We start from the raw sequence: 23,309 nt of genomic DNA, 5'->3' as shown, positions 1-23,309 counted from the left end.
CTTTAGTTCTCCTTTAAAGCTTTTCGAATGAAGCTCATAGTCACATTACCACGTACATCTTCTGAGAGATCACAATAAACACGTTACATACAACCAGGGGCGGACTGACCATTTGGAAACTCGGGCACTGCTCAAGGGCCCGGGGTCAATAGGGGGCCCCATGAGATGCCCCTGGTACCTTTTTCATAGGCTTTTTTTAGTTTGGGCAAGGACACAGGGGCCCCATGATCCCCTATTGCCCGGGGGCCCCATGAGTTGTCAGTCCGCCCCTGCATACAACATTGATTGTTTGGACTGACTCCGACCTGTGTTAGGAAAATCTTCCTGATGCCTTGTAGCACTGAGGTCCCTATTTTTCTCAGGACACTGTCTGCATGGAGTTTGCATGTTCTGCTGTGCTTGCATGTGTTTCCTCCAAGTACTCCAGTTTCCTCCCACACTCCAAAGACATGCTGGTAGTCAGGGGCGGACTGACAACTCATGGGGCCCCCGGGCAATAGGGGATCATGGGGCCCCTGTTTCCTCACCCACCCTCAAACCACACCCAAAAAAGCCTATGAAAGGTACTAGGGGCATCTCTTGGGGCCCCCTACTGACCCTGGCCCTCGGGCGATGCCCGAGAGCCCAAATGGTCAGTCCGCCCCTGCTGGTAGTTTAATTGGCTGCCTTCTGTCCAGATTGGACCTAGTATGTGTATGTATGTGAGACAGGGACCTTAGATTGTAAGCTCCTTGGCCGCAGGCACTGATGTCATGTGAATGAACAGTATGTAGAACATTTGCATAAGTTGACAGCACTACATGAATAAATAGAGCACATAGAGTCGGTGGGCTGTGTAAGGTGGATGCGACCTCTTTAGTAAATCAGGACCAGTGCAGGGCTGACATTGTTGCTGGTCCATTTGATGTCATGATTGTTTTCCTGCTCCTGGTCGCTGTATTATATTGACACTACACAGCTGTCTGCCTGGCCATACATTTTACTGGAATGTGATTTATTGAAAATATAAAACTCTCAACACTCTCTATATAAAAGCTTACAATGCGGGATAGATATACATGCATAGAAAGCGTCCCGGGCTGTTTTAAAGTCATTATAGTGAAGAATGTATATTAAAGCTCTGGCACAAATTATCCCAATCACCCAGATGATGCCTTCTATGAAGAGAACATGATAGAACATCTGGCACTTCTCTAATAAGCTGCCCATTTAAACTCGCGGCCAATCAGCGCCTAACATTCAGGGGCACGCCCCTTTTGCTGTCAGTGCTGAAGCCCGGGGCAGAGCCCCTTGGCTGTGCGCCGTGACGTCATGCAGCGTGCGTGGGACAGTCCAGTCTCCAGTGCAGGCTCCAGTCCTGGGAGCTGTGAGCAGGATCCTGCGGCTCCGGCTCCCTGTCCTCTCTCCAGCATCACACTGCAGCTGTATGGTGGATCTCATCGTCCCTTATCCCTTCCTGGCTGCAATGGGGGACCATCCCAAAAGTAAGTTCCTCTGCACCATTCATCTGGAAGCTTTTCACAAACTTTTCTTCCCTGCTGACAGCAGGATAATGCGGGAGCCCCACTAACTTTACCATGACACCTCTCTCTGCTGGTCACCCCCAGACTGTCCCGGGCTAGGACTGCATGGGACTGCACAGAGCTGGACCTTACTAAGATGCAGTGTCTGCATTGCCTTCTGATGGCAGATCTGCAGATCATCGCAGTCATTACATTGTACGACATGTCACAGTCTGACCATTACTATTGTATCGACTTTATATCTCATCTGGCTGTAGATCGCACACACAGGCTGATCGGTCATCATGTATGGTGTATGCTAGTCATGGGAAAATTGTAATACATAAACGAATGCAGATATAGACACACCTGGAATGAGAATCCGGCTGTATGGTCATGTAATGTGCTGTCAGAATTCTCCGAATAGTTTGGGATAGAATGATTGATAGAATGATACATAGATGTTGATACACATGACACAGATACGATACTGAACATAGATAGATACATAAATAAATAAATAATTGTGGTAAAGAATGTTTTTTATATATATATATATATATATATATATATATATATATATATATATATAAAATATTCAGAAGTATAAATACTCTATAAATAGGAACAGTTCAGATAGATAGATAGATAGATAGATAGATAGATAGATAGATAGATAGATAAATGTTGGAACACGAGAAAGATACAGGGATAGCTGTAAATTTTGATACACACTAGATGAATAGATGGAAAGAAGGAGGAAGAAAGTAAAAAAGAAAAGGAAGAAAGAAAGAAAAGGAAAGAGAGAGAAAGAAAGAAAAAAGAAAGAAAGAGAGAAAGAAAGAGAAAAAGAGAGAAAGAAAGAGAAAAAGAGAGAGAAAGAAAGAAAGAAAGAAAGAAAGAAAGAAAGAAAGAAAGAAAGAAAGAAAGAAAGAAAGAAAGAAAGAAAGAAAGAAAGAAAGAAAGAAAGAAAGGAAAGAGAAAGAAAAGGAAAGAGAGAAAAAGAAAGAAAAGAAAGATGTGATGATACAAGATATAGATAAGATATTGATCAGATAGATAGACAAATACAGAGATGCACATTGTGGTACAGAATATATACTGTATATATGTAAGTACAGTTCAGGTAGGTAGATAGATGAATGTATAAATAATAAATAGATGGATGAGTGATCAGGTGGGTCATGGAGGTATGGAGCCTGTAGAGTCCATATGTATCTGCAGGTACTTGTATGTCAGCTAGAGAGGAGCAGTGTCAGGTTCCCCTGTGACAGGTAACACAAGCACTGGAGATGTCACTGTCACTCTGTGACACCGGGGACACACATGTGACACAAGCAGGTCACTCTGTGACACCGGGGACACAAATGTGAAACATACAGGTCACTCCATGACACCGGGGACACACATGTGACACATGCAGGTCACTCTGTGACACCGGGGACACAAATGTGAAACATACAGGTCACTCTGTGACACTGGGGACACATGCAGGTCACTCTGTGACACCGGGGACACAAATGTGAAACATACAGGTCACTCCATGACACCGGGGACACACATGTGACACATGCAGGTCACTCTGTGACACCGGGGACACAAATGTGAAACATACAGGTCACTCTGTGACACTGGGGACACATGCAGGTCACTCTGTGACACCGGGGGGGGGACACATGTAACACATGCAGGTCACTCTGTGACACCGGGGACACAAATGTGAAACATACAGGTCACTCTGTGACACTGGGGACACATGTAACACATGCAGGTCATTCTGTGACACCGGGGACACACATGTGACACATGCAGGTCACTCTGTGACATCGGGGACACACATGTGACACATGCAGGTCATTCTGTGACACCGGGGACACATGTAACACATGCAGGTCACTCTGTGACACCAGGGACACACAGCCATGGCACACACCCAGGTTGTGGCTCTGGAGGTGACATGGACACACAGGTATTGGCCCCTGTGGCTGCTCTCTAATGAACAGGATTTGTACAGTGATTGGTGAACATTGGGCTGTATTGTATGTTGTACACATCACTGTATTATTTATAGAGGGTGTTCGGTTGTTTGGGAAATGTAAGATTGAATTACTGTCAGTGTCTGCCAGGGTGCGGAGTGTTCTGGGCTGGGTGATACAGAGGAGTACAGGGGGTGTCATTTGTAGAGATAATATAACAATCCCGTAATTGTGGGATTTGGAGAATTAAATGATTGTGTGTAGATTTGGGTTCCTGGGGCAGTGTCATTGCTGGGGAGAGGGCAGGTGACAGTATGTGATGACAGTATGCAATGACAGTATGTGATGACAGTATGCAATGACAGTGTGTTCTCCATGTGACCTGTGCTCCTGTCTCTGGCAGAGAAGTCTGGATTGGCGGTGTGTGTGGGCTGTGGGAGTCACATCCTGGACCAGTACATCCTGAGGGTGTCCCCGGACCTGGAGTGGCATGCCGCCTGTCTGAAGTGTGCGGAGTGCAGCCAGTACCTGGATGAGAACTGCACCTGCTTCGTCCGGGATGGCAAGACTTACTGCAAGAGGGACTACATCAGGTGAGCTGACACTGTCCCTGGACACTCATCACTGTCACTCGGATTCTGCTCTACTAATACTAGTTCACAACCTTACCGTCACACCTCTGTGCCTGTGCAGGACTACAATAGTATTATTATTATTATTATTATTATTATTCATTTCATGCTCTCACTGATCACTGTGATGGTTCTGTGTGTTCGACCCGAGAGTAAGACCATGGCAGCAACAGTACTGTAATGATTTTACATCATTTGATGTTCTTACTGATTTCTGTCATCGTGCTCTATGTCTGATCCATGAGCAGGACTAAACATGATTGTTATTATTTTACATCATTTCATCCTCTGACTCATTACTGTCAATGTGGTGTATGCCTGACCCATGAGCAGAGCCTCTGCAACATCATTCTTGTTATTATTATTTTTAGCAGTAGTATTATTGATATTATTATTATTATTGTTGTTCTTTTACATTTTGTCATCCACTTTCTGACTGTTGTATTTTCATTATTATTATTATTATTACATCAATAATAATATTTTTTTTTAGTACGATAGTTTATTAAACTATCACATGCACACTCAAAGCACATGCACGATTGCATTATTATTTTTGTTATTATTATTATCATTATTATACACCCATGATGAATTCAGTGGTGTCCTCCACTGCTTCCTATGCCTACTAACCACTGTAAATGTTAAAGTCTGTTTTTTCTACTTTATTATAATAATTTCATAAAATATTTGTCATTCACTGACGGTTTACCGAACTAAAATGATAACAAATGCGGTGATCGATATTTAATATTTTTACTAGTCTTTATTTATCTTGTGATCCAATACTGATTACTGGAAATGTATAGTTGATGACACCACTAGCAATGGTTACAGATATTGCTGTCGTTGTCATCATCATTATTATTTCTGATTTTTGCTTGTATGTTTTCATCCTGACATCACTGTTCCAGCATGCTGTCTTCAGTTCCCATAGGATCATGTCATGATTTTACTATATGGTACCAGGGCCATGCTGTTTACAATGAATTCCACTTTCCATGCCTTGTAATATCTGCTTGGATTGTATGTGTTTGTTTTATTATACGGTTTTTGTGGTTTGGTGTAGCTGTGAATGTGGAATATCTTGCTGTGAGATGTGATGATTATTTCTGGGGTTGGTATGGATTGTGATGGCTTCTCTTATGGCATTGTCATATCAGTGTGTGTATTGTGTGAGGAGGTGATGGAGATCTTCTTCCTGTGACTCATCTCTGTGTGTCATCCTCATCCTCCTGTGCCATGCAGTGTGGACATGATATCACCTGATCTCAAGATGGAAATGTATCCCTGAACCCGAGATATATATATATACTATTTCCTAGTGTCACCCCTCTATCATCTATATATCTGCATCTATATATCTGTGATTGGTCATGAAGTGTTCCTGGGGATTCCTCTTGGATAGATTCACTGACAGCGATCACAAGCTCTTTATTTATTATGAAGTGTCCTGAGGATACGTGCGCTTTCGTTTTCATCCCACCAGCTCTCCTTCTGGGGTGATTTACTAAAGTTCCTGCACACCAGACAGCCAGACGAAAAGGGACAGGGACCCCTCCTATGTCCTAAACTATGTCATTTGGCCATATGTATTCTAGGGATATTTATATTTTTTTCGTTTTTTTATTTGTGGTTCTCGTGTATTGCTACAATACTGCGACATTAAAAGAATATAAAAACGGAACATAAATCGAAATGTATATTATAATCAGAAGTAGGCCGACTCCTCACTACAATGGAGTGCATATACATATATTTTATATATATATATATATATATATATATATATATATATAAAATATATCGAGCAGCTTAATAAATATTAAGACGAATGTGCATGCTATAAAAATGCATGGATTGTATAGATGGATGATATGGATATATATTTGCACCGGTACGTGGTTTATATCAGTGCCAATGTTTTCTTTATTTTATTTGAGTGTTTATGCTATCTATTTAGGTTTTCTATACATTTTGATATGGTTTATTTGCTTTGGAATTAGGAAATATTTGAGCACGTTAGACGACCCCCCCCCCCCTCCCCCGGTCGTGGGTAACATTATCCGCAGCTGTACGCCCGTACTACGTCCATTATAGCATTGTATAGGAAGAGCCGCATTGTCCCGGAGTGTCAGCGCCGGGCACCCGGAGAATGGGCAGACTGGCACTGCAGCACTGACACCACAGGCGACACCAGCCGCTTGAGAGTCTATTTCCTCTCTGTTTATTTTCACTCGCGGTAAATATTCTTTACTAGAAGTAACAAAATAAATGATAAAAAAATTATATATATATATATATATATATATATATATATAGTTTGGTTCACTTTTAATCTGAATGGTTAAGAAACTAGTATATGTTTGTATTATATATATATAAATTATGTTTCTATATATATAATATATAATAACGAATAGGTCATATCTCTCTCTCTACACACACACACACACATATATATATATATATATATATATATATATATATATATATATATAATATACATATTACTAGAAGTAACAATAATAAATAATAAAAAAATTATAATAATTATATATATATATATTAACGAATAGACCATCTCTCTCTCTCTACATGTGTGTATATATATATATATATATATATATACACACACACACACACACACATATATATATATATATATATATATATATATATAGATAGATATATAGATAGATATATAGATAGATATATAGTATATTTCGTTAATCTGAATATATAATCTGTTTGAGAATTTTTTTTTTTTATTATATTTTTTTCATCTCTTTCTCCACGATTTTTTCTACCAGTATCATGCTTTGTTCATTTTGAATAACAACCCAGCTGATCACACCTCTTTGGCATATTTACCTTTTTTTAATGCACACATCTCTCTTGCTCACCAAATAATAATAAAAAACCCCAAAAAATCAAAACATTTTTTAGTACACTGTAGTTTATGTCTTTAGAGAGTTTAGCTTTAGTTCATTGTGTTATTATATTTGATATGAACACTGTGATAACAATATAGTAGCAGTTACATTTATGTGGTTCACCTGGAATTCTGCATTTTTGTATGCAAAATTTGACGTTGTAGTTCTCTTGTGCATTTCTGTTGATACGCCTTTTTTCCCCCAACAATTAATCCTGATTTCAGTGATATAAAGTGCACGTGGTAATAAATATCCAATATGTTTGTTCCATTGTTTTATTTTATCCACACTTTAACTGCTTCCCTTACTAAAATGCCTTTTATTTTATCACGGGGGATTCCTGATTTAAAGATACGGTAGAAGATTTTTTTTTACATATTCCAGTGCACTGCAGAAATTCCTAATTTTACTTAAAAAATGGTTGGTAAAGTTAAGCAGTCATGCATGTTGGTTGTAGATTTCTGATAGTGGAAATGTCTTGAAAAAAGCAGAAGTACTTTCTGGGACTTCACAGGGACTGACTTGGTGAATTTTCTCAGCTATCATGCTGGGGAAGAATAACAACCTCAAATGGCAGTGATATAAGAAAACCCAGAAAATGGGAGAGAGGTGAAAATATAAATGAACAGGCTACTTATAGTGTCAGATTGTGTGCAGAGGTCACTTTTTTGACGTTGGTATATACTATTATATTTTATTATTATTATTGATTTTATTATTTTTTGCCTTTTGTGCCAGGCTAAGTTACTTTGCATGTTTATAATAAGATGGTATGCAATTCGTAGATCCAAGGGGAGAATAACAACCTCTAACGGTAGCAATATAAGAAAATCCAGAAAAAGGGAATTGGGTGGAAATGTAAAGAAACAGGCTACTTGTAGTGTCTGACAATGGAAATGTCCTGGAAAAAGCAGTACTTTCTGGGACTTCCCAGGGACTGGTGATTTTCCTTAGCTATCATGCTGGGGAAGAATAACAACCTCAAATAGCAGTGATATAATAAAACCCAGGAAAAGGAAGAGAGGTGAAAATGTAAACAACCAGGCTACTTATAGTGTCAGATGTAATGCTTGTGTGGAGAGGTCACTTTTTTGAGGTTGGTATATACTGTTATGTTTTGTTAATATTTATTATTATTATTATTATTATTATTTTTATTTGCCTTTTGTGCCAGACTAAATTACTTTGCATGTTTATAATAAGATGGTATGCAACTAGTAGACCCAAGGAGAGAATAACAACCTCTAATGGTAGCAATATACGAAAATCCAGAAAAAGGGAATTGGGAGGAAATGTAAAGAAACAGACTACTTGTAGTGTCAGAGGCTGGCCATACATTGTACAATTTTCTTGTACAAATTTCCTTTAGATTTATCAAAACCATATAAAATGAGGTCAAACCTAAACACTTTCAATTTGTCTGTAATCTGGCAGGCTCTTGCACTATATAGTTGAAAGTAAATCTAAAGGAAATTGAACAAGAAAATTGTATATAGCATGGCCAGCTTAATGATGTTTGTATGGAGAGGTCAGGGTTTTGAGGTTGGTATATGTTATTATATTTTATTATTGTATTATTATTATTATTATTATTATTATTATTATTAATAATATTTTACTTTTTGTGCCAGGTGTCTAAGTTACTATGCATGCATGTTTATAGCAAGATGGTATGCAATTAGTAAACCCCGGGAAAAATAATAATTTAAAATAACATTTTCAAAGTGCGCACACACACATTTTCAGAGCTTATTATTATCAAGATAAAGAGCAACTTTTTATGCAAATATTATACAAAACCAGTATTGGGAAGTACCATAAGCCAAATAGTTTAATATAATAAGAAAACATAAATCGCAAGCCAAAGCAAATCTGTTTTGTCAGGGTCGCATTTGTTATAGAGCAGATGTAGGCTTTTGCAGGCAATATAGGGTTTACTTTTACTTTCTGAACTCATGCTACCATTGTGGGATCATCAGCACTGTGTCATCACTAGTTTTCTATTTAAAAACCTGTACAGATTGCAGCTTCCTTCAGCTGCATAGAAGCTGCACCAAGGCTGAGCCTGGTCTATGCCTGGACACTGCACATCATCACTACACAGGGCTGCACCCAGAAACTAATAAAATATGTTACTTTGTGCAGTTATTGATTTCCTGAAAGTCTAGATCTCTCTCTGATAACTTTTACAGAAAATTGCATGAAGTATGTGTTCTGAACACTCTCCCTGAACACTGCAGATAGTTATTAAACATGGCTTCACCCAGATTACATTTTGTATTACATTGTAACATTCACCTGGGCATTGACAAACTCAGACAAAACATCATTCTAGTTACTAAGGTGGAGATTTAGTAAACCTGGAGAGTGCAAAATGTGGTGCAGTTGTGCATGGTAGCCAATCAGTTTTTAACTTCAGCTTGTTCAAATAAATTTTGACAATAAAATCTGGAAGCTGATTGGTTTTTATGCAGAGCTGCATTCTCAGTTTTAATAAATCAACCCCTATGTATTCAGTAGCACATTGCTGTAGTTACAGGCACAATATTCCTTGGTGACAGATCCCCTTAAAATCTCCAACTCTCTGTGTGACTGGTCCTGCAAAAAGTCAAAATGGCCACAGTTACAATAAATTTAGTTTTGATTGTCTGTAAACATTAATGTGGACAGTGTCATTTATTATTGTTAGGGGAAATTTATCATATATCGTCAGAGTCCACTGCTGATCAGTGTTTATTTTGGCCTGCATTTACGTAAGTTTCTAATGAAACTGAATGGCATTATTATTCAAAGGTGATAGTTACTGATTAATATAGTAATAATATTACTATAATACTAATATTAACATTAGTAATAATATTAGTATTAGTAATTAATAATTACTATGGGCTCAGGATAGAAACTATGGGGGTTAATTTTCTAAAATTGGAGAGTGCAAAATCTGGTGCAGCTGTGCATGGTAGCCAATCAGCTTCTAACTTCAGCTTGTTGAATTAAGCTTTGACAAAAAAACTGGAAGCTGATTGGTTTCTATGCAGAGCTGCATGAGATTTTGCACTCTCCAGCTTAGGTAAATCAACCCCAAATCGTCTGCAATATACATGCACACTGTCTTAAAAAACTCTGCATCTACCAAAGTTTTGTGCTTTGCATTTAGAAGCAGTTCCATGTATCCTATGTTTCCATGCACATCTGGACATTTAGAGGCGTATTTTAATCTCACCATTTAGAGGAAGGGGAAAACCCCCCATCTGGTTTGCTTTTTTGATTGGAGTTTTCTGGCAGACAAAATGCTAAACACTTCTAAATGCACCTAAACATTGTGCAAAAATGGTCTATATGAGTGGGTTTTGTTTCTGCCATGGGAACTGGCGTTTTTTTAAGCCTAGTGTGCATGCAGCCTTAAGCTTTTGTTAAAAAAGGTTAATCTAATGGAAAAAATGAATTCCTCAATAAATGTTAATGCTGTCTACTTCAATAACAAAAATAATAACTGTGTAATAATAAATTATATTTAGTAATAATAACAATAATCACCACCATCATCATCAGCAATATCTATTGAAGCTTAATCAATGTGATTAGTTAGATGAACTCCTAAATTCTTGGTTTCTGTTTATATCTATAGTCTACATCTGCATACTTTGGTGCACATTTTTGACAATTTACATATTAAAGACCTAATTCAATGCAACTGTGGAAGTTTAAATGCATTACCTATAAAATAATTAGCGGAAATTGCTAAAAAAAATAATAAAGATGAAAAACATTTGAATTAACATTGCCATCAAAGCACAGGAACCCATTAATAATTACATCAGGGGCATACATTTTACATGAATAAAAATGTTATCTAGGAAACAAGCATTCAGCAACAAGGGTTAGATGTGCGCCTTAGTATTCCTTTCTGTGGAAGTGTTCATTTGCTGATGGTAGACTTCCTTTCCATTAAATATTATATTCTTTTCTACAGCTTCAATTGAATAGGATTTTTTAAAATCACAGACTATTTAAGAATTATTGTACACAAAGCAGATTTTTTTTTAAATGAATAGAACCTAGAATGAATTTTCCTCCTCCCACATACACATTGGGGTTGATTCACGAGCACAGGGACTATAGGTAAATTAGGTGAACCTGTGTTCCTTCTGAATACCCAATCAGGTGCAAGAGAATTATAAAATAAATTCTTTTTAGTAGTACATGGTTGGGAAAATACACTTTAAAAACCTAATATTCACTTTGTTAGGTGGATAGGCTCTACTTGTTTGGAAAATCAGCCCAAACACCAATCACTGGATGTCTAGGAGGATCTTTGGTGTATGTGAACATTCTCAACTGCTTTATAAATCAGCCCAACTGTGCCAGACTCTGGACTGCTAATAGAAAACAATTGTGAATCAGATAATCATATCTAGTCTGTCTGATTGGTCTTTTGTGCCATAATAGTGTACTGAAAACACACACTGACCCCAAGTTTGTATCCAACATAGTGTCTGTCTCAAGATTTTAGAATTGTGTGTAATATTTGACACATTAATTTTTTGTTGGAGATGTAGAGTATTGGGTAACTTCCTAAAACAAGTAAAACCTTCCACATCCTTATAATGATAAAAGTTATTATTTTATTTAATGTTTGTATTATAATTTATTCTATATTATTCTATATTATTGTTTTTATTCTTTTCAATGACAAGGTTGGGGACAAATGGGGACAATGACAAGGTTGGGGACAAACTAGACCACTGCCAGGGGTGTTTGAGTGGTTGTACAGCAATAGTTTTTTTTTGTTTCAAAAGATTTAGGCTAGGTTCACATCTATGCAGTTTGTGTTTGATGCATTTCTGCAGTGCTTTTTTGCGGTGCATTATTTGCACATGCATTTTTTACGTGGTTTTGATGCATTTTTTATGCATTTTGTGTTTTTTTTTTTCAACTTGTTGCTGGGCAGAATAAAATGCAAAACGCATTAAAAACACATACAAATCGCACTACTTGCTGTTCTGCAGCATCTCCATTAAACTCTATAGAACCAAAAATACAACGTTTTGTCCCTTATCCTTTCCAAAAAAACGCACCGGGTGAAAATGCAGAGATGTGAACCTGTCCCAAAGGACTGCTGTGTGCTTCTGCAAAACACAGTGGAAAATGCATAGGTGTGAACCTAGACTTATACTGTGGGGGAAAAAAAGGTGATCATAGTACGCCTGTGAAATAAAATAAATTCATATGCTGAATGCTATCACTACATGTTTTAGCCACATACAATTATCAAAACTCAATATTTTTGACAATGGTGATCCCTTCATGCCATGTTGATCTCCTTGGTTCTATAAGGACCACATATATTCGACTATCAATTAGCTGAACTGTTTCCAATCCATTCCATAACTTTTTCAGTAGGACCTTACCTTTTCACACTGTTCTTCTCATATAGTTAGATTTTTTTTTGTAGTTTGATAAAAAGTTACTGTTTTACTTTTGTTGTGTATTTTAAATACATAAATACTTCCACTTTGTCTATTCACATATTTCTGTTATTTTAGATGATGAATGTCAATGATGAAAAATGCTTCTAAATTCCAATCAGTTTATATGAAAATATAAAAACAAAGAGATTTCTCTTACCCTGATTATCGAGTATTAGAAGAATCCTGAAAGCTGTGTAAATATCGTGCCTACGGGTAAATTCATCTATTTTGTGTGCAGATTTGATGCTAGACCTATGTTTTTATTTTTGTGTGCAAGCATATAACTCATGGAGTATTGTTAACTAAACACAATCACACAATATATTTATGTAAATTGCATCACTTAAGGTGCATTCATAACGGGGCCGGTATAACTGAACCATGTCCAGGTTCACTTGTCCCCACTCCCCCACTGGTCTTCTATCGCTCTAGAATAGAAGGAAGTGTTCCTGGGCACACTTATGTCATGCAGGCCACAGTGATCCCCGCTTCTGTACACAGTCATGTATGGAGAGTTCTGTGCTCTGGCACGGTTTTCACAAACACTGAAGTAAACCATACCGGACCACAAGTGAACCATGCTTAGGACCACCTCTTACAGGTGGTCCTGGTACACCTAACTGATCCTGGGTGTGGTTCAGAGCGCAGTGGGGGGGGGGGGGTGTCTGGGGTGCACCACATCCGGGACCAGTTAAAAGTGCCAGTGTGAGTGCACCCTTGGAAGGCTGTGCAAGACCAGATCTCATTGTCCAACATTTCTGGACTACATTGGGGTTGGTAGGTTTACAGAAGATCTAGCCATGCAAGATGATGGTTAAATTCTTCCTGCATTCACTTCAAGGAATCTCTGTTACTTATAGCTGAACTGCAGGCAACAGACCACTGAAATACATACATAGTAGCTTCTTTTTACCTCCCAAAGGATTAGCCTTTATGTCTACCCAGTCCTGAGATGTACATTGTTGTGATAGAAAGCAAAGCCACTTTGGTGACTTGAGCTTTCTCTGTTGCAAAGCACCAGAGCTCTGAATATGGGTTACAGGAGTTTAGAACTAGGTGCACTCCCGTAACCCATATTCAGCTGACAGCGGGCTAAAGTCTGCTGTTGGCTGACCTAACTGAGCCATTTCAGGCACTGGAGAGATCCCGACTTTAGTGTTAGGATCCACCCAGATGCCTGACTGGCAGCTGGCTCACCCTCTCAGCATGGTACTGGGGGCCCGAGCCAGCCATTCCTGCACCCTGCACTGTCAGTCACCGGCTCTCTGCTCACTGACCGGGAGCTAAGCGATCGGTGGTCTTTGTTCACTCAATTCTCAGTTTTAGAGGTAGCGGATGACATATTCAGCATTGGATTGATGCTGCAGCCATCTAGGTGAGCATGTGCTTTTGTTTTTTTTAATTCTTGAACTTTTCTTTTAAACAACTAGGTTACCCCTCTGTTCCCAACAGCTAGAAAGCAGCAACAGAATTATGAGGTCACCTCTCTGCTATCTCCTCCTGTAAGCAAGCACTCTGTCAGCACATGTGAATGCAGGACACCTGATAGACCTGTAGTAATGCCCTTTCCTCTCCAGTCTGTCTGCTGCTGCATAGGGGATTACAGGATGACATGAATAAAATTATGATATTTATACTACCATCATTTAACTATCAGACATTTAATGTTTTGTTATAAAACTAGAACTGTATCGTTGGTGTTTTCATATCTAGCTGAAGTTCAGCTTTACCCAAACCTCTGCATCAGAGCTGCCATTTGCCACACTGGTTTTATTATTATTATTATTATACAGGATTTATATAGCGCCAATAGTTTGCTCAGCGCTTTACAAAATGAAGACAGACATTATAGTTACAATACAATTTGGTACAAGAGGAAACAGAGGGCCCTGCTCGTTAGAGCTTACAATCTAGGAGGAAGGGTTGAGTGATACAAAAGGTAATAGCTGTGGGGGGATGAGCTGATGGAGGAAATAAATGGCGGTTTACTAGGTAGAAGCAGGATAGACTCCTTTAAAGAGAGAGATTTTCAGGGATCGTCTAAAGGTGGATAGATTAGGAGACAGCTGGACAGATTGGGGTAGAGAGTTCCATAGGAAGGGAGAAGCTTGGGATATATATACATCTGTCATGTGAGACGGCAATAAAGGTCTTCCAGATTATGTGTTTGGCAACTTGTATGAATGTGTTCCAGTTCTGACCATGTCCTATGTCTTACTGTGGAGGGGAACCCTGTGTGTCCCACTCTGACCCTTATGTATGACAACTGAACTGCCATCTTAGGAAACCGCTCCTACACTTCAGATTGCCTTTTGTATTATGATGGTGAATTTGTCATTTTATTTAACCAAAATACAGGCATATATTTATGCAGAGTTTATTTTAGCATTTTCAGTTTAATGTACAGAGCTGCCATTTATACAATGGATGGATTAAAGCCATTTGTAAGGAAGTTACCAGTAGTTTTAATCATTAATTTACAGAATACTGTATTTATATTTATATTTGAAGTTTGCTTAAGTCCCTCATTTACACGTGTGTTTTATATGTATTTCATTTAAAAAAGTCCTGCTTGCTGCAGCCTTGATGTGCTTTTATGAAAATGCACGTCATATAGAGTTCAATGGTAACGCACCTAAAATGCACATAAAACGCATGTAAAACACAATACGCCGAACGTAGCACACAAATGTGAGGCAGCCCTAAAATTTATCTTGGCCAGGTATGATCAAGGCATCCTGTACTGTTTTATTTACAGGTACTAAAGCTGATTTTGGATGAAATACATGTAAATTTGTCTGTTGACTAGAGCAGATTCTAATTGTTAGCTTTTTTATTTTAGGATATACATTAAAATGAGAGCTACTCTGATTTCCAGCTGTGATCTACATTTTTCTGTTTATTATTAACCAAAATGTATACCCACAGTTTAACCTTAAAATGTATGTAAACCCTAACAGTGAATGTCTCTTTTTAGTCCTTAACTTTTAAAGAATATTCTTATATCTGTTTGATAAATGTAAAAAAAACACCTGTTGATCCTGCCAGAAATACAATAATATTTTGTGCTCCCTATCTCTAACGTACTGAAAGCCCAAGCAATGTTATCAGCCCTGCCCAGTTATCCACTGCAAACTACAGAACACTTTCTTCTATTTAATGGAGATAAGAAAGGGAGAAGAGTTTTGTAGTTCAAATTAAGAGTGAGCAGTTTTGGGTGACAATACTGCTTCTCCAGAAATAAAGTACAGTGAGTGATCATTGTCACCCTAGGCAGGAGTGTATTTAGAATTTGTGCTGCCCTAGGCAACACAAATAATTTGCCGCCCCTGGCCCCTGCTGCTGCCCATCAGCCCCCCCACCTTCAACCCACTTGCACACCACGCCCTCCGCAACACCCCCTCTCCCCTTCCCCACGGAGAGAGACTCACTATCACAGCGGCTCTGTTCCTGGAGTTTCACGACTGCTCCCATCACTCCGCTCTGCTGCCCAGAAGAACCAGCGGCCGTTCTTCCGGGGGGATGGAGTTCCCTTCACTCTGCTCTGCTGCCCAGGAGAACCAGCGGCCTTTCTGCCAGGGGCAGCGCTCCCTTCACTCCACTCTGCTGACCAGGAGAACCAGCGGCCTTTCTGCCAGGGGCAGCGCTCCCTTCACTCCGCTCTGCTGACCGGGAGAACCAGCGGCCTTTCTGCCAGGGGCAGCGCTCCCTTCACTCCGCTCTGCTGACCAGGAGAACCAGCGGCCTTTCTGCCAGGGGCAGCGCTCCCTTCACTCCGCTCTGCTGACCAGGAGAACCAGCGGCCTTTCTGCCAGGGGCAGCGCTCCCTTCACTCCGCTCTGCTGCCCAGGAGAACCAGCGGCCTTTCTGCCAGGGGCAGCGCTCCCTTCACTCTGCTCTGCTGACCAGGAGAACCAGCGGCCTTTCTGCCGGGGGTGGCGCTCCCTTCACCCCGCTCTGCTGCCCAGGGGAACCAGCGGCCTTTCTGCCAGGGGTGGCACTCTCTTCACCCCACTCTGCTGCCCAAGAGAACCAGCGGCCTTTCTTCAGGGGGCAGCGCTCCCTTCACTCCGCTCTGCTGCCCAAGAGAACCAGCGGCCTTTCTTCAGGGGGCAGCGCTCCCTTCACTCCGCTCTACTGTTCAGCCCCGGTGATGAGGACAACATGCAGCGTTTCTTTTACCCCCCTGTAAAATGCTGCACAAGGTGAATGCTTTGTTTACCTCACAGCAAATACACCCCTGACCCTAGGACAGAAGTATGTTACTGGCAGGATCATCAAGTAAAAATAAAAAAATTCATTGAAAAAAAGAAAACTACTGCAGCAACTTCACCTAAGAACTTGCAAGCTGTAATATATACTTTTTTTTGTCTATGGGTTTAAATACATTTTAACGCATGAATAGGAATCCTTAGCATCCGCAACACTTCAGAAACACTATTTCTGCAACAGACATCATACAGATATATATCTAGTCTGTAATATCATCTCCTCGATGTTCAATATGTGTACCTAAGTGTTTGTCTCACCCTTATTATTCATAAACACCTGTCTACAATTTATGGCACTATAGAGGGCATTGAAAGTATACAGTTAATAAAAGCAATATTATACAGGATTTATATAGCTGCAGCAGTATACACAGTGCTTGACAAAATAAAGGGAGACAATTACAATACAAGATGGATTAGGAGGACCCTGCTTGTGAGAATCTAAAAATGTAAACTATATATTAGCAATAATCTCCTGTTAAACACGGCATTATGCTGTAAAGATGTGATGAAAATATTGCTATATTTCAAAAAGTTTTCCTTTATCTTTTGGTTTGTATCTAGGATTGTGTTAGTTTCAGAAAATCACAAAATATCACATTCCGCGCATCACCACCAAGGCTGCTTCCTGTTCTAATACAATGTGGTTGATTTTGTAGCAGTAAGACTGTACACACAGGCAGTAAAGAGGCTAGCCAAATATGTTTTTTGTTTGTTTTTTTAATAAAAAGGTTTTTGGCTTGTACATGATCAGATGACTATACAGAATACAGCCTTATATTTTTCATTAAGCTTAGTTTCGTGAGTTAACACTCTCTGCTGCTTTTATGAATCAGCCTAAATGCTAATGTATGTGATAAGGGTAGTCACCTGGCATAGTCATCTTTCGGGATCCCTTTACACATTTGCATGCTTTAGGCACGTGCTGCATCAAGACAGCCTATTTATTATGAATGGGCCCCTCAATATACAAAAATGTATACAAGGCAGTTCACCACAACTTAAGTCCCTTTAAGAATGAATGCTGCATATTATGCTAATGCAGTGTTTCTCAACCTTATTTCAGTCAAGGCACCCTTTACAATTATGGACAGTCTTGAGGCACCCTTTAAAACTATGGACAGTCCTGAGGCACCCTTTAACCTTATGGACAGTCCCAAGGCACCCTTTAAAATTATGGACAGTCCCAAGGCATCCTTTAAAATTATGGACAGTCCCGTTGCACCCTTTAAAATTATGGACAGTCCCGAGGCACCCTTTAAAATTATGGACATTCCCGAGGCACCCTTTAAAATTATAGACAGTCCCGAGGCACCCTTTAAAATTATGGACATTCCCGAGGCACCCTTTAAAATTATGGACATTCCCGAGGCACCCTTTAAAATTATGGACAGACTTGAGGCACCCTTTAAAATTATGGATATTCCCAAGGCACCCTTTAAAATTATGGACAGTCTTGAGGCACCTCATTCTAAAATGTGAAAACTATTCTAATAGCTTCTATAACACACCAACATCCCCACACGTAGGACACCTAACATTGGAGGTGATTTATTCTTCCAATGCAAATACACTTTTGCACACCAGTATTCCAATATTTTTCTTCTCCCTCAGTTGTTCTCCATCACTGAGCTAATGTGACCCCAGCACTGATGGAGAAGGGCAGGGGAGGGTCAAACTAGGATGCTGTGCAGACAGCTGACATCCTCCTTATCAACTGATGATGTCATTGGTTGTCAGGACACTGGCGGCTAGAAGGTCATAATGGGCAAAATGAAAACCTGTGGCTTTGTGCAACTAAAAGGCAGCCACTGGCTTTTATACAAGTTTTGGTCAGTTTTTAGAGATTTTGCCAAGGCACCCCTGAAGAAACCTCAAGGCACCGTGGTTGAGAAAGGCTGTGCTAAGGTGTGCATTTTAAAAATCACATTTTAACTTTTGATACCCAATATGTCGCAATATGTACTGTCAGCCTCAATGATTTGGCTATTTAAACCAGCCTTTCCCAACCTTTTCACTCCAGAGGAACCTCTGAACAAATGTTAAGGTCTTGGGAAACCCTAGCTAAAACCAATGCAATGGTGGTCAATGGGAAAACTGCAAAATGCCTTAGAGATAGCAAAAAAGATCATTAGTGCCATGCCACTGACTCTGCCAAGGGTCATTGGCTGAGGAACTGTGCAGTAAACATCAGATGGGAGACCAATCAGCCACAGCTCAAAGAACCCCTATCAACGTCTGAAGAAACTCTAGGATTGCATAGAAGTCCTCAAGCACACTTGACATTTTTACCGCTGCTGTTTTAGGCTTTTGATGTTTTTTTCTACAGCTAGTAAACCCCCCCAGCATGTTATCCTATGTGTCCCTGCACACATAGACTGTAATCAACGTTTTTTTGGCTGGAAAAAACTTTCCCAGGAGTTTTTTAGCTGTAAAAATGCTCTAACAGTGAAAAATGCAGCAAAATGCAGTAAAACACAGCAAACCAGTGTTTTTGGACTTTTTTTGACCAACGCTGGTAAAAAAAAACTCACAAAAAACTGCAAACATGGAAAAATGCAGCAAAACACCTCTAAATGCTAATGCAAAAACTCTAAAAAAAAAGCTGAAAAACTCACGGTTTTAATGTGATTTTACACAGCTAACATTACCAGCATTATCAAAACATCCCGTGTGCATGAGGACTAATGCAGGCCATAGATGGCTTGAAAATCGGCCGATTTTTCGGCAGAAAAAAATATCAGCCGATTTTCGCACCATTAGTGGGTTAATTGGTCGGCCGTTTTCTGGGTTTTGGCACATTTTTTTTATCGGTAAGGTTGGAAAAAAATCGGCCAATTTTCCCGGCAATGATGGGCAAATCGGCCGATCGTTTTACCGATAAAAAATCTACACCGTCACGGCAAGAAGAAGAAAAAGAAGAAGAAGAAACAGAAGAAGAAGAAAAAGAAGAAGAATTCCAGTCCGCTATTATATTTTATATGAAAAGTTTTGCGGTTGCAACAATGTATCTATTTGTATCCGAATAAAAACATCTGTATCCGAAATGGATACAAATGGATACATTGTTGCAACCGCAAGACTTTTTCATGTCAAATATAATAGCAGAGCTCTCTGCAAGGGACAGAAGTAATTAAATGCTGGCCGTAGACGGGACGAAAATTTTTACCATTGGTGGTAACGTCGGCCTATTGAACGACCGATTTTTCGTTTTTTTTTTTAAAAAACGGACGGTTTTCGACCCGTCTATGGCCTGTATCACCCTGGTTGAGAATTGCTCATTTAAACGAATTGCTTGCTTGGTGATTTCTGTCATCAGAACTTTATATCAGGTGGCGCCCTCAAGAGTCAACAAGAGGCTTTGCTTTATGGCTCTCCAGCAACCTCCTGCTGTTATTATTATACAGGATTTATATAGCGCCAAAAAATTTGCGCAGCGCTTTACAAAATGAAGGCAGACATTACAGTTACAATACAATTTGTTACAAAAGGAATCAGAGGCCTTGCTCGTTAGAGCTTACAATCTAAAATATATTGACACAGAAGGAAGAGTACAGGGATGCAGGATGTAATGCTGGGACCTAGCACTGAAAAGCTGGTTACTGTAGGTGCTGCACTTTTCCTTCTCCTATATAGCCAACCTGTTGCTTGAATTTTTGCCACGTGAGATTACATTCAAACGGTGAGGGGAACACATAAGAGGAAAGGGCTAATGGGTCCAGATAATAATCTGTAATGGTAGAGTAAAATAAATAGTGTATCTAAAGGGCAAAAAGAGTTTGTAAATACAAAACTCTTTCCTGAAATATTCCTGATATCATTCACACTAATTTGTGCATTCTTTTGTTACATACTGTATTCTGTAAAGCGTTACATGATGTTTATATTCTGCATCTTCGCTTCTTATGTCCCTAAAGCTAATGTGTTATATTTTCTGTTTCATGGCTAGGTTATTCAGCACTCGGTGTCCCCGATGCCAAGGCACCTTGCCACGTTCAGAGCTGGTAATGAGGGTTGGGGAAAGAGTCTATCACACTGATTGTTTCAGATGTTCGGTCTGTAGTCGACGGCTTCTTCCAGGTGAAGAGATAAGCCTCAGAGACCAGGAATTATTGTGCGGGGCAGACCATAACATTCCAGGTATGGAGGGATAATAACTAACCTATTGTTTTTATGTATATGTAAATACTGGTTCAAATATTATACTACCTCTTATGGCATTCATTTTGCATACCTGCATGTTCCTAGAAGCTCAGTTGGATATTCAAGTAAATTAATAATAATGCGTTTACACAATATTTATATTGCTTATTTAAACAGTATATTTTACATACAGACTCCATCTTTAATCACTTTAAGTCCATACACTTTCAACCCCTTCCTGCCCAGGCCAATTTTCAGCTTTCAGCGCTATCACATTTTGAATGACAATTGCGCGGTCATGCAACACTGTACCCATATGAATTTTTTAGCATTTTTTGAGACAGATAAATCTTTATTTTGGTGGTCTTTATACACCAAAAGGAATTTTATTTTTTTGCTATATAAATGAAAAAGTCCAAACATTTTGAAAAAAAAAGTGTTTTTCTTATAAAATGCAAATAAATAATCTTTCTTCATAAATCTTGGCTAAAATGTATTCAGCTATCTTTTTAGTAAAAAAAAAAAAAGAACCAAAATTAGTTTATAACCAAAAATTATAATTTTTCAAAAATTATTTTTACATTTTTATTTTTTTTATATTATTATTTATGTTTTTTTTTTAACATACTGTCACCCTAGCAGTACAGTGTCACCATAGTGACACTGTACTACTTGTGGGGGGTGATGAAGATTTTTTTTTTTTTTACACTGATTGCTTTTACACCCATGAAGGCTGTAAAAGCAATCATTTCTCCTTCTTTCTGGCTGCATTCGTGCAGCCACTGAGAAATACTGTGAGTGCTGTGAGTGGTCACAGCTTGTCACATGGTACAAGGCTGTTGTGAATAGCCTTGTACCATGTGACCTCTGTGATCATTCACAGATTTCACTAGTAGTAAGCAATGATGTCAGAAGTGACATCTTGTTTACTACAGTTCCTGTGATCACTGATTGGCCAACACTCATGATTAGGACCTCACACAGAGGTCCCGAACAGTGATCGGTGTTCTACTGTGTCCGTAGGACACAGCGGGCACCGGATCGCGGTGCTGCACACTCCCACGGAGTTTATATATATGGGCCGGACGGGAAATGGTTAAAAGGATAAACCAAGAGAGAGAAAGTGCAGATTGTAACATTTTATTAAAAAGTAGGTAGGCAACTCACATTTAAGTGATAAAAACAGGCTCATCAGTAAGATAGATGGTCAGTGCGCCACATCGCCATGGTGGTCTGCCAATGTAGGGTGGTAGGAGTCATCATGGATGGATAAACCCACTAGGACTTCCTCTGTGGCCCGCTGTGAAGGCCCGCTGTGGAGCGCAGTCAAGGACAGCAGCATTGGTGTCTCTCTTGGTTTATTCCATTTCTAGAGCCACCTGCGATTTTCGACCCGTCTATGGCCTGCATAAGGCCCCATTCACACCTGAGCATTTTATAGTGTGAAGCTTGAAGCTTCAAAATGCTCAGGGGGAAACAAATCAATATTACACTAAGGAGATGGTTCACATCTCCACTCCAAGACGCCTGAGGCTCAAAAAACTTTTGGAGCTACTTTTGGAGCTCAAGTTGGGCAGATTTGCACATTTTTTGCATGTTGTTATTCCCATAGAAAAGAATAGAAACACGAAATTGGTAAGTTTTTGCGCATTTGCGTGTTTTAATGCATGTTTTGAGCAGATTTTCTCCTCAAATAAAAAAAAATGTAAAAAAAAGTAACAATATATGAATAAATAAATGTAAAATAAATCAAATAAATACACATATAAAGAAAACAATCATGATAAATAAATCATAAATGTAACCCCTAACCTTAATAAAAAATACATTATTATTATTATTATTATTATTATTATTAATAATAATAATAATAATAATAATAATACATCCAAACAAAAAAATACAATAATAATAAAAATAAATTATTATGTTATTACTTTTTTAGGTTTTAGGGGGTCAAAGTTATGGGTTAATTATTATTAATTTATTATTACAAGTATTTATTTATGATTATTTTAATGTATTTGTGTATTTATATTAGATTTATTTATTCATTTATTATTATTATTATTATTATTATCACCCTAACCCTAATAAAAAAAAAATAGAAAGAAAATATTAAATAAAATACTAGAAATAAAGAAATAATAATAAATAATAAATAAAATACTAACCCCAACTCAAACCCTAAACCCTAATCCTAACCCTAACCTAACCTTAACTCTAACCCCTCACCCTAACAAAAAACAAAATAATAACAAATTTTTATTAATAATAATAATAATAATAATAATAATAATAATAATAATAACTAAAAGCTGATGGAAAAACTAAAAAAAAAAGAAAAATAACAGAAAAACCTAGCAACAAATGATGCA

The 23,309-nt window shown here is 38.7% G+C and overlaps 1 protein-coding gene across 1 annotated transcript in view; it reads left to right on the top strand.

The window, feature by feature from the left end:
* Positions 1–1,356: 1,356 nt before the first annotated feature.
* Positions 1,357–23,309, top strand: part of ISL2 (ISL LIM homeobox 2) — a 40,323-nt gene continuing 18,370 nt past the window's right edge. The window contains exons 1-3 of the mRNA XM_089655266.1: positions 1,357–1,484; positions 3,882–4,071; positions 20,738–20,928. Of these exons, the coding sequence (XP_089511392.1) occupies positions 1,427–1,484; positions 3,882–4,071; positions 20,738–20,928 (439 nt within the window). The 5' untranslated portion in view covers positions 1,357–1,426. The remainder of the gene's footprint in view (positions 1,485–3,881; positions 4,072–20,737; positions 20,929–23,309) is intronic.

Source organism: Staurois parvus, unplaced genomic scaffold, assembly GCF_062004578.1.
Source record: "Staurois parvus isolate SC_StPar_1 unplaced genomic scaffold, SC_StPar_1.0 ptg000832l, whole genome shotgun sequence".
Taxonomy (NCBI): Eukaryota; Metazoa; Chordata; class Amphibia; order Anura; family Ranidae; genus Staurois; species Staurois parvus.
The sequence above is the reverse complement of the archived record's forward strand: the minus strand, read 5'-3'. Positions and strand labels throughout refer to the sequence as shown.